The sequence below is a fragment of the Thunnus albacares genome, chromosome 11, assembly GCF_914725855.1.
Source record: "Thunnus albacares chromosome 11, fThuAlb1.1, whole genome shotgun sequence".
In the NCBI taxonomy this organism is placed as follows: Eukaryota; Metazoa; Chordata; class Actinopteri; order Scombriformes; family Scombridae; genus Thunnus; species Thunnus albacares.
The window spans coordinates 9,392,040-9,407,994 of record NC_058116.1 but is presented as its reverse complement, the minus strand read 5'-3'; the positions used below and the strand labels follow the sequence as shown (position 1 = coordinate 9,407,994).

Sequence of the window (15,955 nt, the reverse complement as noted above, 5' to 3'; positions counted from 1 at the left end):
AGTAGAAATCTGTTTGACTGTCAATCACTGACCGAGGTGAACTCATCAGTTGTTGCATGTTCATTCTGATCTGCTTCCAGGCCATGGCCAGTGTTACTGTGGAAACTGTTACTGTGCTGCTGGTTGGCATGGAGACAAATGTGAATTCCAGTGTGACATCAGCCCATGGGAAAGCAAGCGGAGATGCACATCTCCAGATGGCAAAATCTGCAGCAACAGAGGTCTGTTTACCCGCTTCAAAGCCAGTAGACAGTGTACAGCCTTGATGACTGTGTGGGATTACATTTTTTAATTATTATGTTTTGATAATTCATTAATTAATTTGATCAGGATTTACATATGATACTAACATTACATATTAATGAAATGTCGAATAATTTAATATATACAAAAATAAATAAATACAGAGAATATAAAATTTCAAAATAATAAGTATGACCAGGCATTATGTTATTTTTATGTCAGGAAAAAGTGTTTTTGGTAGTGACCACACATTATACATAATAATATATAGCCCATAAAAATATGTGATTAAGGATCCTTTATTAACTCATTTTTTAGCTGTAACTGTAGTACTCTCTTTTTCTCATTTCTAGGTTTGTCCTTTCAAATTTCAAATCCCAGTAGAATCCAACATATTGGCTGCATTCGAAATCACTCCCTCATTCAATCATTCACTGCTCCCTAGACACTCAATAGTTTATACAACAGTGAGCAGTAAATTGAGAATTCGGACACGTACTAACCATCCTCATTTCGCGTCATCACTGTCAGCTATAGAGTCTCCCAATGGTAATTTTCACATTCATAAAATGTGATGCATTGCATTGTGGCAGAAATGGATCCTACTTTTTCATTCCATTGAGGAATTTTTGAGGGCACTATACTATATAGTGAATACATTTACATACAGAATTCTGACACTCACATAAAATGGCAGACAGTAAATATAACGCTCTATATAGTAAATATGGAGTGATTTCTCACAACCATTGACAATTTCATAGCAATTGCGTTGCTAGGATACAGAAAACAGACATTCTATAATGGAAATGTATTTCCTGTCTGTTATCTTGGATAATAAGATGAGGAAAAAACACTGTCCCTGAAGAACTGAAACAAAGGAAGATAGTACACAAATGAATAGAATGGATACTTAATCTGGATTTAAATTTTGTTTTGTTTTGTCATAGCCTCAGACATTGTGCTACATACTAGAAATCACTGTTTACTTATCACATTTAATGTGTCTTTGTTGTGGTCGTTCCTCTCTTTCTCCTGAAAAGATGCTCATGAAGATCTGTTATCTTGTCTCCAGATGTTTTTTTCAAATACTTGTGTGATCCAATTGAAATATCCCACTCTTATAATGCTAGTTATATAAGTAAGTAGTAGTAGCAGAAATAATCAGTGTGCTAGCAGTGGATGTAGTCATCATAGACAAAACCCTAAAAGACTGAAAAGAGTTGACGTACTGTATGTGGTCTCTTAGTAAGTGTGAAATATTAGTTCAGTGTGTCTTCTCTTTTCTAACTATCATAGAAGAAAAAGAGTCATCTTTGGCATCCACCTTTGAAACTGAGAATAATACATTAAAAAATACATAAAAAGAGAACGAAGAGAATAGACTTGTTTTAAAAAATCCTCATGTGAATTCCACTGAAAGCCATCAGAGCTCGGTAGACAGGCAGTCGGAGAAAAAGCTTCACTAACCTTGCTCAAGTGATCCTGTGGGATTTCAGTAAAGCTCTCTGAAATTAATTACAGTGGACTGGCTGAGGGCTGGCTAAGTGGTAGGGCTAAATGGTAGGCTGCACGGACAGTGCCCCACCGCAGCCGAGCTGCAATTTATGGTTAAGTGCACAGCGGACCCAGCATGAACAACCATCGACTGTGTTCATGGTTTAGTGGCCCATTGTGCTCTTCTTTAGTATAGAAAAGGGCAGACAAAGGCCTGACAATCCCAAGAGTTAATAGAGAAAAGAACAAAAGAAATATGACTGCAACTAAAAAGAAGCCTGTGTCATTTTCTAAATATTTGTTGTTACTAGTGTTGCTAAAATTGACCTGAACACATTAGTTTGCTTTGTTTGGAGTTTTTTTCTTGTTATATTGGCTTGACAGAATTTTCCAATTCAGTCAAAGGTAGCTGTTATCATTCTTTAATGATTCCTTTATTGATCCCGTTTTGATACATTGTTGGATGGTGGAAAATGAATCCATACATGTTTTCATTTTGTTTTCTTACAGTCTCTGTACAGCATGTACAGAAGATCTCAAAGATTCGAATCACTGTAACAACAAATGTGCTATATTTGACAGTAAATCACTAGTGCTCTGGAACTACTGCATGACCCTGAACATTATTTACATCAATTAAATGAAAGAATAATAATAAATAATAAATAATAGCTATTCCCATTCAAGGCAAAAACATCATGATAAATCTGCCCATGTGGCTCTAGTGTTAACAGTATAGTAAAAAACAATTTGCACTAGATAAAATGCAGCACACCTGTACTGTAAACAGTCCAAAACATCACTTTCCTACATGCACTGCCGGCAAATATTAAAGCACATTGGCAGTATTGTGACCAATTTTATATGTACTATAAATACTATATTTCTCCCTTGCATCTATTTTTGATAATATGAGTCTACATGCTCATACATATTTTTTTTTTCATTCTGCCCCATTTAAGAACTAAACTATTCCTCAGAAGTCAGACAATCTGGCACTGATTATAATAGGAACAATTCTCAATTCCCATCATCCCTATATGACATGCAACCATTTCGCTCTGAATTAATCCTCCTTTAAAGCAATATGGAGATAATTCCCGTTGATTATAGGGGATGGATCAAGGAGGATGATTATGTAGAAGATGGCTGATTTGATTTCATCATCCTGTATAGATGCAGAGATGTGAAGTGTTTTGTATGAGACTGTGAAATGTCTTCTCTCTCTCTCTCCTGTATTTTGCTCAACAGTAACCTTTATCTCCCGCTCACAATCTGAAATGAATGAATGAACAATTTGACTGACTCAGTAGATAACATTTCATTTCAGCAAACTGTCAAACGCCTCAGCCTGTGAAGTTCACCTAGCCTCCTCAGATGAGCTAATAATACACTAACTGGTGTGCTGTCAAAATGATAACAGCCACATAACGCTTGAGGCTCAATACATGCATCCATATAGGATTTCTCTATCAAAACAATTTGACTCCGCAATAATATGGTTGCATGAAGCACACAGAGGAAACATTCCCCTTTTGTATAGAGAGCGAGGGCGCTCCTCCTGATTTTATAGAACGTTTATGTAACATTTTTTAGCAGTAACGAGTACAGGTGCTGTAATATGCTCTGGTGAAGCTGGGCTGTGACATTTGTGGCAGACATAAAACTGCATGGCTCTATAAATCCAGGGCTCCAGGGTTATGAGATGGTGAGGGAGACCGAACCTTAGGGCCAGGGGCCAGACACACGCTTGCCACAGCCCACAGGCTTGCCAGCTGGCCTAGCTCCCCTGGGGTTCCCCATGCTCTGTCACTGCTGATAAGAAAAAATGGGATTTCCACTGGCTGCTGCTCAGCTGACACCCTGGCTAAGATGTAAAACAAATGAGAAGGAAGGAGACAGACACACTAACAGATACATACATGAAGAAAGAAAAATTGAGACAGAAGGAAAAAGAGTATTTATCCTGTTGGCTGCAGCTTCTGTGGAAATAGAAGAGAATATGCTTTATCCCCTTTTGTTTGATGTTCATTGTTGATGTTTTGCTGAAAATAATCTTACAAACAATGTGAATTTATGATATATATGTTTGTGTGGGCCTGTCTGTGTGGGTTTCAGGGACCTGTGTGTGTGGGGAGTGTAACTGTTATGATGTAGATCCCTCTGGCGACTGGGGAGATATTCACGGAGACACCTGTGAGTGCGATGAGAGGAACTGCCATGCGACCTACGACCGATATACAGACGACTTCTGCTCAGGTCAGCATGATTTTTCTAGATTTAAGAAATACGGTCACAAATATGATACATGTACTGCAATCTCAAGGCCTATATACAAGCAGAACTGACCAGTGTCTGTCTTTTTAGGTAGCCTATATGATTCTGTGAGTTGCTACTGTATGTTTTGTTTTATGTGTTTTTAATTGTTTTCTTGTATGTTGTTTAAAATACTGTATTGCTGCTGTCTTGCCCAGGGCTTCCTTGAAAAAGAGATCTTGTAATCTCAGCAGGATTCACCTGGTTAAACAAAGGTTTAATAAAAAAATAATGATAATAATGTAGTGACCATCTTCACCTTTGAGTAACTACAGTTCTCAACAACACTTCCCCAACTGCTCTTAATACTCTGCTGCAACTTTGCAGCTGTAAAAGTGAACTTTCCATATAACTAATTAATATATTAATTATTAAAATATATTATATATTAATATATAATTAGATATATATATATATATAAGAATTAATGAACAAAATATGATGGATACTACCACTGTGCCTATTATTCATTAAACTAATCATTTCTGCACCAGAAAAGTTATCTCTACATCCTAGCTTATGCACACACCGTTAACAGTTCTTTGGTGCATAGCTTCATGTATAGTTTATTGTTTGTGAGAATACAGACACAAAACACATTTTAATGTTTTAAATCACATCTGTCTCAATCAGTTTCTCACTCTCTCTGTCCTTCAGGCTAGACCAGTTTAATCAATGCTGGTCATCCAATAGCTTAGAAAGGACAATAAGTTCCTCAGTTCATCTTCTCACTTCTACTATGTCCTGTTCCTTGTTTATTTTACTACCTCCTTTGCTCTTCTGTCTCTCACACCAGCTCCCCTCCTTTGCACTCTATCACCTCTCCAGCCCTCCACCCTGCTCAGTGTGCCCACTCCACTAAATGCTGTATTTTTTTTTCTCTCCCTCTCAGTTTGTTTATTTGACTTTTACCTGTACACAGGCTACACTTCGATTCACCTCTCTGCTTCTTCCGCCTCTTCCTCTCTCCTCTTGGCAGGTCATGGCCAGTGTAATTGTGGCAGGTGTGACTGCAAGGAGGGATGGGCTGGAAAGAAGTGTGAGCATCCTCTGTCCTGCTCCTTGTCTCTGGAGAGCAGTCTGAAGAAGTGTCGGGGAACATCCAATTTGCCCTGCTTCGGACGAGGTATACCTGGTCTTCCCATCTGCTCCTGTTGCCATGGTTACTGCAGTAGGCCTGCACTCTGTTCTCACCTCTTGGTGTAAAATAGGCCATTTGCAGTGTTTCACATCTCTTAATCCATTCTTAAGAGGGTCATTAAGACACTAGGGTGCCCAGCAATCAAAAGTGATAGCATCTTTAAGCATCTTTAAATAAGAACCACATCAACCCCTGAGTGCTCTTATTGTGTCGTACATAACACGTACATGAATGTATAGGTGTGTTTGCATTACTGTTCCTGTTTGTTTTTTGTATGTTTTGTGGTCTGCGTTGTGCACTTGTGCTCATACTGTACACATGTATACGTGCATGTGAGATTAAGGGGCACTATTTGGCTGCAACAATGTGAGCTAAGGCTAGAACAGCTATCTCGGTTGAACCAGCTGTGGGTCGATGTGTCAAGATTTATTACAGTGCACTATATGCTTCATTAGAGGCCCTTCTGGACAAAGGATGCCTGTTTTCTTGGATCCTCCAAATGTTAGGCCTAGTACTAATATCAGATTCAGATACTGAAGCAACACTGGAAATGCTAACAAAACAAAGATCCAGCTTGTGCTTGTTCCTGTCATGGACCCTTGGGTCTGCTGATTGATGACAGTAAGGTAAAAGAGGGACAGTGTAAATTTTAGGGCTACAAAAACCAATAAAGTAAGAGTAAGAGGCTGTTTTTGAGTTACTCTGCTTGATCTACATGTTACAATGTTACAATGTTAAAGTTTTATTTGGCAGATGCTTTTATCCAAAGCGACATACATGTTAGAGTTAATACAACACAAGCAAGGAACTAGTCAGGAGAGAACAACACGAGTAAGTGCAATTAAGCTAAGTTCAAGTCTGATAAGACATAGGTGCCAACAGGCAGTGCACAGAGGCAATGCATCTACATGCATTATCAATCTGTTGTGTGTGCATAGTGGAAGTTGTGTATTACTATTTACAGTCGAAACATTTTTACATTGAAATGTTGGTTTTAATTCTTACTTCTTTTTCTATAAAACTAAATATTCATGACAAAATAAGCAACAATCAAAGTTAAAGGTTGGGGGAGAAAAAAACATCTTTGGTATTATTTACTAAGGAAGTCAAAAACTCAACTAATGTGCTTCATCAGGACTGTGTGTGTGTGGTTTGATCAGATTTGATTGATTGTGCTGGAAACAAGTAAACAACCTCAAAACTGTTATCATATTCTCATTCAAACATTACTGAACTCTGATTGGTGTGCAGACATACGCAACATCGCCTTCTTCTAAATGAGTTCTGCCGACTTCAAACTAAAGGCAGAGCTCAGACAAAAAAAGCACAAACAGAAATCTCTCAATTGAAATAACCAAAGCTATTTTAACTTTGGCAGAAAATTGTGTCTTCACATAGGAGCTTATCGCTCATAGCAGGAAGCTGATTGAGAAATTAGGTCTTAAATGCCTTTAAATTTTATTCAAGCCTTGTAAAAACAAAACCAGAAGCACCACAAAAAAATGGTAAATGACGAAACATGAAATATTAACAACATTGTTTCCATTATTTCTGTTTATTAAAGACAAAAAACACTTAAGGTCCTGCGCAGGAGTGAAACACCCACAAAATTAACATTATTAGTAAAGTGAGGCCAAAACATACAGTCAGAACATTAACTGCCCAACTGCTACATTAATTGATGCACAAACCATTAATTAAGATTACAGAGAAATACAAAAGTACACATCCTAAAGCCTCTCAGCCAACAAAGGGAGAAACAAATTACTCCCCTTTTGCAAAGCTGTGTTGATTAATTGTTCCAGGCAGTGGACGAAAATGCCACTGGCCACGTGTACAATATATTGTATTGAACTGATTTAGCACAAAACTAATTGGGTAAGGTGAAATCACAGTAATACAGACATATGGCATGCGTATCTGGCCTCAATGGAAGTTGGGAAATTGCACTCCAAAAAAGAAGCAGATGAAAGAACGTAAGTTTAAGAGGGGACATCAAGCCCCAAGTTGTTTGTTGTCTTTGGAGGACAGAATACTGTGTAAAGCCAATACCAAGAATATAACACATATTCACTGAGTTATTGTTCATGTGGAGTTATGACCTGTTTTAAAGATCATAAGAAGATGGAGAACATTCCGTGGATATATCTAGCATCTGTTGCCCAGGATAGGTCACATGTGACTTTGTTGATATAAATGTTCGACCTTCATGTGGATAGGGAATACAGGTGCAAAGCATCTAAGACGGCATTAAATAAAGTTAAATAAATTAAATAAAATTAGACATTAAAGATCAAATCAAGCATAGTTGTTACTCAGAAACCAATTTATTTGATGGTTTAGGAAGAATTTAATGTTTCCAGAAACTGCCATTTTACAGACTGAAAATCAGGTGTTGTAAGGGTTCATAAACCAAGCCAAAATTATGGCTTTACTGGATAGATATTGTACTGTGCCCACAGAGTTAACAATGCACATTGGTCACTGAACAATGCAAGTTGTCACTGACTGACAACTTGCATTGTTCCAAAGTATGCTGTGGTCATTTTTTAATATGATAAATTGTGCAGTAGCTCTACAGTGCACACTTAGAAGTCTCTTCTTCCTGTATTTCACACTGATACAGTAGCCTTAATCAATCAGCTTTACAGTGCTGTACGGAGTAGTTTTATAGGCTAATACCAAGCAGCATCCCTGTACTTAAGGATGGGAGGACAATTAGAAAAAGTATAGTAAAGTCTGCTGTATTCTGTTGGTCTCACAGAGAGTCAACTTAATAATGTGGTCGGCGGTGGGCGCTACAAGAAGGAACATAACCTGCTTGGTCTCAGGGCTCTGCGGATTTATCAGGAGTTAATGTTAAGCATTGATTTTCTGTTTCATTTGACTGTGGGGGAAGTCACTGGGGACTCCATAGCCTTTCAGCTGCTGCAGTGCTCCAAATGAAAAGAGAGGATATGTGGATTGCAGCCTATTGTATGTTATTACAGTATAGTGGCCATATGTCCCTTATAACCATGGCTGGGGAAGTTGCCTATTAGATCAGGAACCTGAAACCACATGGGGCAGGGCTGCTACCATGGAGACAACTACGTCAATATCAACAACACGGTGGGTCAGCAATGGAACAATGACAGCAATATGTTAAATGAAGCTCACATAACCATTATATATGAATTCTTTGCCTTGACTAAGTGCACTCTGCAAATAGAACCAATTTGTTGTCCTTTGAATACATCAACAATGTATTACATATTATGTCCGCTCCAGAGCAGACTTTGCTTTTGACGGCCTCAAACCAATTCCATAACAACAGGGTTGAGCAGGCATGGCGCTCCCCCTCACATAATGAAACAGCAAAGATTAACTTCTGCTGGGGGAGTTAATTAGCTTTAATACCTCCAGCAGTACCTTTAAATTATCTCCAATTGCTGCAACAAAATGGAACTTTAAATTACCCTGTGCTAAAGAACAACCATAGATTCTTTCTTTTAAAAATAGGATTTTTTTCCAGCCATCCCAGTCCATTAATTGTTAAAAATGTACATTTACACCACTTGGCAAATTGTTGAATAAATATTTTACTGTGCATACAACTAAATTAAGAGATCCTGATTAGGATTCTCCATGTGAAGCACTACGCCAGAGTATCAGAATTTCAGATGTCTGCTGAGGCCAGTAATTTATGTCCATAACATGTTGAAAGCAGTCTCATCATGTCATAAATTCACACTGTCTGCTTCTCATGCTCCTCCTAATTAGCCATTACTGTCTGAACGTACAGTACTATTCCCACATTCTGCTCAGATAGACAGAGGGAAACTGTCAGGGTCATAATAAAGGGCAACTGTGACCGTGACTGTGGCTGTGTATGCATGCGTAGTTGAGTGTTTATGATGGTGCGTGCCCGTGTGTGTGTGTGCATTTGTGTTTTTATTACTTAAGTCCCTTTTCACAAGGATGCCTTTTTTGTTTAGTGTTTGGAAGGAGATCATAATGGTTGGAAACAAATGATTGTGACAGAGTTCATTGAAATTGCACCGGCTTCGATGGATGGCAAGATGTGAAATGAAAAAGCAAAGACAGCAGAAGTCTGTGAGAAACACAATGAAGGGAGACAGGAAGCAGGGTGGGAGAGTAAGAGAGAGAGAGAGAAGGAGAGAGAGAGAGAGAAACTGAAGGAGACAGACGTAGAAAATCACTTAGGCATGGATGAATGCGGCTGGTACAGATGGCAGCTTGAGCGGAAAAGCCTTGAAATTTGAAACAGCAGCTTCAGAGCTTTTCTTCCTCAGAGGTGGAGGCACGAAGCTTGTGGAGAGCACATTCTTTTTACTGGGGTATTTCCTTAAGGAAACACCTGCTTTCATCATCTTTTTTGCTGATTCTTGGGATTCCTTTCTCTGCCTTCTGAAGTGTGGCCTGTTCTAGACATTAACTGTGTGTGATTGTTAATATTTTATAGCACATACCTTTTGCATTACTATACTCCACTACCTATCATTTATGAGGCAGTCCAGTGATTTATTGTTGTACTACCATAAACTTGAAAGAGAGAAACAGATTAAAAAAAGGTCACTTTTACTCCCACATGTGGGTTAAAGGCCCAGAGGAATGGCAGTTAGAGAGTCTTTAGCTTCCAGTGTGACATATTTTCCTGAGATCCTCGAGATTTGATTGGATTTCTCAAAAGTGGGCTAGGCTTAGCAAATATGTACAGTAAGTATTCTCAGCAGTAGAGAAATACACAGCTGTGGGACAGTTTGCTTCCTCCCACACCTGCCTATTTTAGCCAACTGATATCCAAACACACATCACTTACTATGATACTGCTTTGCTAGCTACTATGACCCACAACGTAATGGTTAAGTGTGGGCAGGCATGATTGCCCCAAATCACATTTGATTGGATACATTCATGTGTATGCCACTGATTGCAGGATGAGTCATCAAAACTATTGTTATGTTTTACAGGAAGAGAAAAGAGAGGGATTTTGATATATAAATACTCCATAAATGTTTTGTTTGACATATATTTGGCATGAAAGATAGCAGAATAATGAACACAGGGACACAGGATTAGAACTTAGTATTGTAAAAAAAAAAAATCCTACTGGGTCTGGGTCTCCAAAAACACTTGATCCTACACTTCAACTCAATTGCATTGTAGGAAGATAAACCTGATGATTTTGAAAAGCTCCCTCTGGAGCCACAAAAAACATTGAACAGCTGTTTTGGAAGGTTGAGAAGTATTGCCTCTGACATATTAACTGATAGTGATGTGCAAAATTGGTGACGTGCCACTTTAAGAAAAACAGTTTGCTGTGGTGCAACCACTGTCTCTGTAGCAATGAATTGTGTGAGCATTGCTCGCCGATGCATCTAAATGGATTGATTACTGCAGCCTACTTATACTGTGCACTTTACTGTATGTGTTTCAAATGACTATCATATACTTAATTCATCTTGATACTGATGTTTGGAGGGGCTTTCATTCACAGCACAGGATGAGACAAACCTCAGAGGGGGAAATCATTACACTGGATTTATTAAATTTGTCGTGATGTTGGAGTCATTGCAGCAGTCACAAAAGTGAAAATAAATCAAGTCAAAAGAGAAAGCAAGCGTTTGGAAATTAGAAGGCTGCCAAAGTGCCTATTCATGATGAGTCTCTTGGAGTAGTTTTCCCCTAAACCCCCTTGTGTTTTAAATAGTGCAGTGGATATCAGTGAATATACAGTATGTAGATTTTACACTCTAGCCCAAATGGTTTTCTTTCATTTTTAGTCAAAGGGTTTTACTAGTATCTAGGCAAAATGGCAGAAGTGCAAATGTAACATGGATACGAGAGCAATTTTTTTGTGCATTCGTCTTTTTGTTTGCTTTGCAGCCAAGGTGGATCACAGCTGTGGTTTTGTTTATGCAGACCAGCCAGTGCAGCTCAATTTTGGTATTAATTTCAGCACGAAAATAGGCAAGCATTTCCACTAGGTCAGAGCACTTCACTGCAAAGATGACAAGTATGACACAGTCTATTTGGGAGAGTCACACACAGAGTCATTTGACCAAAATCACATGAATCTTTTATTTTTGTTGAATTTTGCAACTTGCCTTTTGATTTGCAAGTTCACATTTAAATGCACATCAAAACACTAAATTACAGTACTGTGTCCTTGCAAAATGTTACATTAATGGTTGATCTACAACCAGAATGTATGAGGGCGTTTCCTTTAAGTTGATTACTATAAGTCCATATCTGCAGTCTTTAATTTGAATTTGAAGTCCTGCTAAACTTTACACGATTTAAACTGGATGGATACTTGAATTAAAACCTTGGATATAACATCTACCTGTAAAATATTAAGTACACAAACTACTGCACTTTTCAGCATAACCTCCAAGCTGAATCCACACAGGATTCAGGTTTATGCATAGCAAATCATTACAAGTGTAGGAGTGAATAAATGAAACCTTATCAATAAATTCATCTGCCCAGATATCATTCTCATGATAAAAAAAAAAAAACAGTGCATGGAATTTTAGTGTTTCTTTAAATGAGAATTCAATTTTAGAATAGACATAATCTGACCTTGAACATACCTGAGTGCTATATATTAATTTTTAGGGGGCTGCCTTGGAACTCTAGCCATCCCAGAAAAGAGCAGTTTTTTCTTTGATGAAGGTGCCTTAGACTCTCCTTCCTGCCCCTTAAAAAGTTGACTCCTGCTTTTAAAGGTGCAGTGTGTAGAATTTAGTGGCATCTAGCGGAGCGGACTTGGCAGAAATTTAATACAATATTCAATTCAATATTCATAAATATGTTTTAATCAGTGTATAATCCCATGAAAATAAGAATCGTGTTTTCATTACCTTAGAATGAGCTCTACATATCTACAAAGGGAGCAGGTCCCCCTCCACGGAGGCCGCCATGTTGTACTGCCATGTTTCTACAGTAGCCCAGAATGGACGAACCAGACACTGGCTTTAGAGGGGGCCTTTCATGTTTTTCTTAAGTTTTGCAGCCAAGGTAGGTTCTCCTACACGCTTAGAAGGGAAGGGTGAGGGTATTCAGTTGGTTGCAATTTGCAACCTCACCGCTAGATGCCACTAAATCCTACAGACTGGTCTTTAAAAGGAATATGTGGAGCTGACTTGATTGACCATTATTAAAGCCTACCCTACCATTTGCGGGTTAAGTATTAATCTATTTAACGATGTATTCACCCTGCTCTAGCCCTTTTTTGTGTATTTTGTGCTGCACCATGACTGAGCTTGTGCCCATGCTCACTAAAATTGCAAAAAAATGTATTTGTCACACCCTCAACTGCCCTGAGTTTGAACAAGCATTTGTGCCCATTGACACGAAAATTGAGCCAAAATTGTCTCTGGCTGGTGTCTACTGATTTGACATTGTCATTAAGGTGCTGTTCACCTTAGACAGGATGACAAATTAAACATCAACACACGTACACATTGGTGTAGACGGTTTGACGACCACAGAAATAATCGATTAGGCAGGGGTGTTATGACATCACTGGTTGCTAGGGTAACTGAGTCCCAGAGCAGACGGTGGTATATTATATGTGAAGCAGGAAGAGAGGTTGCTAGACTGTGTGTGTGTGTGTGTGTGTGTGTGTGTGTGTGTGTGTGTGGCCATAAGAAGTGACAGCGATGTGACATTGGCAACTCATTAGATAACACTGTCAATCGAATGGCTTTCTTGTAAATTCATGTTCTGCACCGTTTATTGCCCTCTAATTCCACTCAGTGAGTCATCAAAAGATAAAGGCAGGCGCATACACATTATAGCTATGTTTTAGGTGTTATTTACTGGCACTAAATACAAAATGTACCCTGTGGGTATACAAACAGGGAAAACACTCAGAGTGAATAATGATGTGCAAAAAGGACATAACTAGCTCAATAAAAACATGAGAAAAGAGAAAGAAAGGCACTCAGAAACCTGTGTTTTAACCATCTGTCTTCACAGTGCAATTATTTTACCATGGTGGGCAGCTTACCTGTTTGTGGCCTTTCTGGGTGTCATTTATATGCAGCATCAGTGAATAGGAACATTAGAAGATGACTAACTGCATGTGTCTTTCTCCTTTATCAGTAAAGCATAGAGTATACAAGACGAATGCACATGTCATGGTAATGCCTCATATTATGCACTGTTGTTCTTAAAGATCCCCTCCAGACATGTATTAAGACATACAGAAATACTCTGCTTCAAACAATAAAGTGTGTTTGATATGGTAAAGTACCACTTCAAATCCATGGCATCTACTCCTCCCTCATTAAAAATTCCAAAATATGCAAATATATTTCCTTTTAGAAGTTTATCTGCTGGACACAAGATGTCTCCTACTTCACTGTCAAGTCCATTATCAGTGTTTGTGCGCTGGAGGCTTCAAGTTTCCACATCACACTTGTGTAAGTTGAATATTGGACCAGGATTGCATTACAAACTAGGTGTGTGTTACAAATTGTACTCATAGACCCTAACCTCTAAAAATCTGATTTTTGGTGATCACAGAGAAAATTTCAACTTTCAGCAGATGAATGTGAAAACAGCCTTCTAGTGTCAAACTCTGCACCTACATCTTTCTGCACAGTGAAGCTCAAACATCCAACTGTAGGAACAAGAAAAATATATATACTTTTGAGTGAAGGAGGACTTTAAGCTCTATTTAAGATAGTAATAAAAATGCTCTCTGCATTCTTAGGATGAACTGGATGACATTTCACCCTTCAGTAACATTGTTACTATTGCATTATTAAAGAAACATTTGGCTCAGTTACTATAAGTAAGTTATTAAGAGCAAAAGGCTACAAAAAGCAGGTTTCAGTATTGACAGTGTAGGCCTTGTTTGCTTTTGAATTTTTCTGAACACAACCTTTCTTTAATCCCTAAGAAGGAGGTGAGTGGTTTTCCAGACTTTCGGACTGGCCTTTTCACCTTTCCCAGTGGGGGTGACAGAATAGAGGCTAGCTAGACCTGAGAGACCATGGCTGACAAGATAACTAAATTAACAACTGGACATGGAAACACTTAAATGACCCTTGGGTCACTGAATCTTTTGAACACAAGTCAAGAGAACGCCACATTAACATGGTCAGAGACTCACTCTGGGTTCGCTTATCTGTGTTCATTCTTGAGTCACTTGAAATTGGTATATTCCCTGTTTTAGCCAAGTCTGAATTAATGTGAATAAAGTTGTCTAATCATTATGTGAGCTAGATAATGTTGATCAGCAAATGTTTTCCTAAAGAATGGTCTAACTTTGATACCTGTACGATAAGCAATGGATGGGTTACTAAAATCCAGAGGTAAGACCATCTATTAGCTGTGGATAGCTAAATCTTAGAACACTGAAATATGCATGAAATACTGTATAAATCATGGACTCTAAAGTATATTGTCTCAGGACAATTGTATTAGCATGTTAGTATATAGTATATAGTATATTGTGTGTGTTAATCTTTTAGCAGTATCAGAAATCATCTTAACAGTTAAAGTAGTCAGGAACGTCATGTTGAAATTAGACTGAAACAAGAGGTATTGATATACACTTGTTTTACATAATCTCTATACAATATTATGTTTGAAATCACAATTATTTGGACCATAGTGTTTGAAGTATGTGATTTTTGCACGTAAAACTCAAAAGTTAATTCACTAGAATCAGGAAATATGAGCCGCCATTTTAGTCACAAAGGACAAGCTGCCATCTTAGCCACATAACATTTTTCCACTGAGAACAAAAGAAATAATATTCATCAGGGGTTTTGGTGGGAAGAGTCTTGCCCGCGCCCAAAACCTTAGGAACTGATAAAAAGAAGCCTTAGGGGACTTCCCCATTATGCTGGCCCTCACTGAGCAGGCAGACTGGCTTGCTCCTCGCTGGTGACTCAGCACTGCAACAACCCCAGTCCTGCTGAGATGGTCTCATCTCTGCACTGAAACTCTTAAGCAAAGCAGGCATGACCCACGGGTTTCTGTGATTATGAATTGATGTCGAATCAAAATTATCTCTTAGAGAAGTTGATCCTCCCCCTAGCATCCCTCTGTACTTTTATAACTGCAAATCACTTACTTACTAGTATTTCCATCACTATTGTCAACTCATTTATCCCACCATTTAAATCTCTTTTATTCATTTGCTTGATTATTTTCTTCATCATGTATTCTTTAGACATTTAGCTATTGATAAATCTCTTCATTTTATCAGCAAGAAGTTGTCTGTTTATGTTCTTTGAAGCAGGAGACAGAGGTCAATGTATCGAAAATAACTCAAATTTCAGATATAAGACAATTAATTTGATAATATTTGTTCCTCCCAAGGGAGGTGGTGCCTCCATCATAATGATTGAAAGGTTTAATTTCTAAAGGTAGGCTTAATCCAACAACGGAAAAGTGAAATGAGTGGTGTATTAGAAGACATTTCTCCCTCTAAGCCTGCACACTTCCAAGGGTAGTTTAGAATAGGTGATGTTTTTCTAATGAGCTTCACCATTAGCCAGCATGCTCACTCAGTAAGTTCCCCTGTGGCCTTCTTCACTGGCAGCTCGCTGATTGAAGTGGGATAGCAACATCTTGAGGTGTGTGTACATGTGGGTGTGTAGCCCATGTGGTTGTTTATTAGAGTGAGTGATTTACATATAAGATTTCCCTGTGAGCCTGGAGGGAACGTTGTCAGGCAGATTAAGTCTACTTTAAAATCAGCCATCGCACACATCTACTGTATGTATGCAA

The 15,955-nt window shown here is 38.4% G+C and overlaps 1 protein-coding gene across 3 annotated transcripts in view; it reads left to right on the top strand.

The window, feature by feature from the left end:
* The window catches only part of itgbl1 (integrin, beta-like 1), a 46,625-nt gene that overhangs the window by 16,917 nt on the left and 13,753 nt on the right, over positions 1 to 15,955 (top strand). For all 3 annotated transcript variants that reach the window (XM_044365414.1, XM_044365415.1, XM_044365417.1), the window contains 3 exons: positions 81 to 221; positions 3,859 to 3,999; positions 5,036 to 5,182. In XM_044365414.1, the coding sequence (XP_044221349.1) occupies positions 81 to 221; positions 3,859 to 3,999; positions 5,036 to 5,182 (429 nt within the window). The remainder of the gene's footprint in view (positions 1 to 80; positions 222 to 3,858; positions 4,000 to 5,035; positions 5,183 to 15,955) is intronic.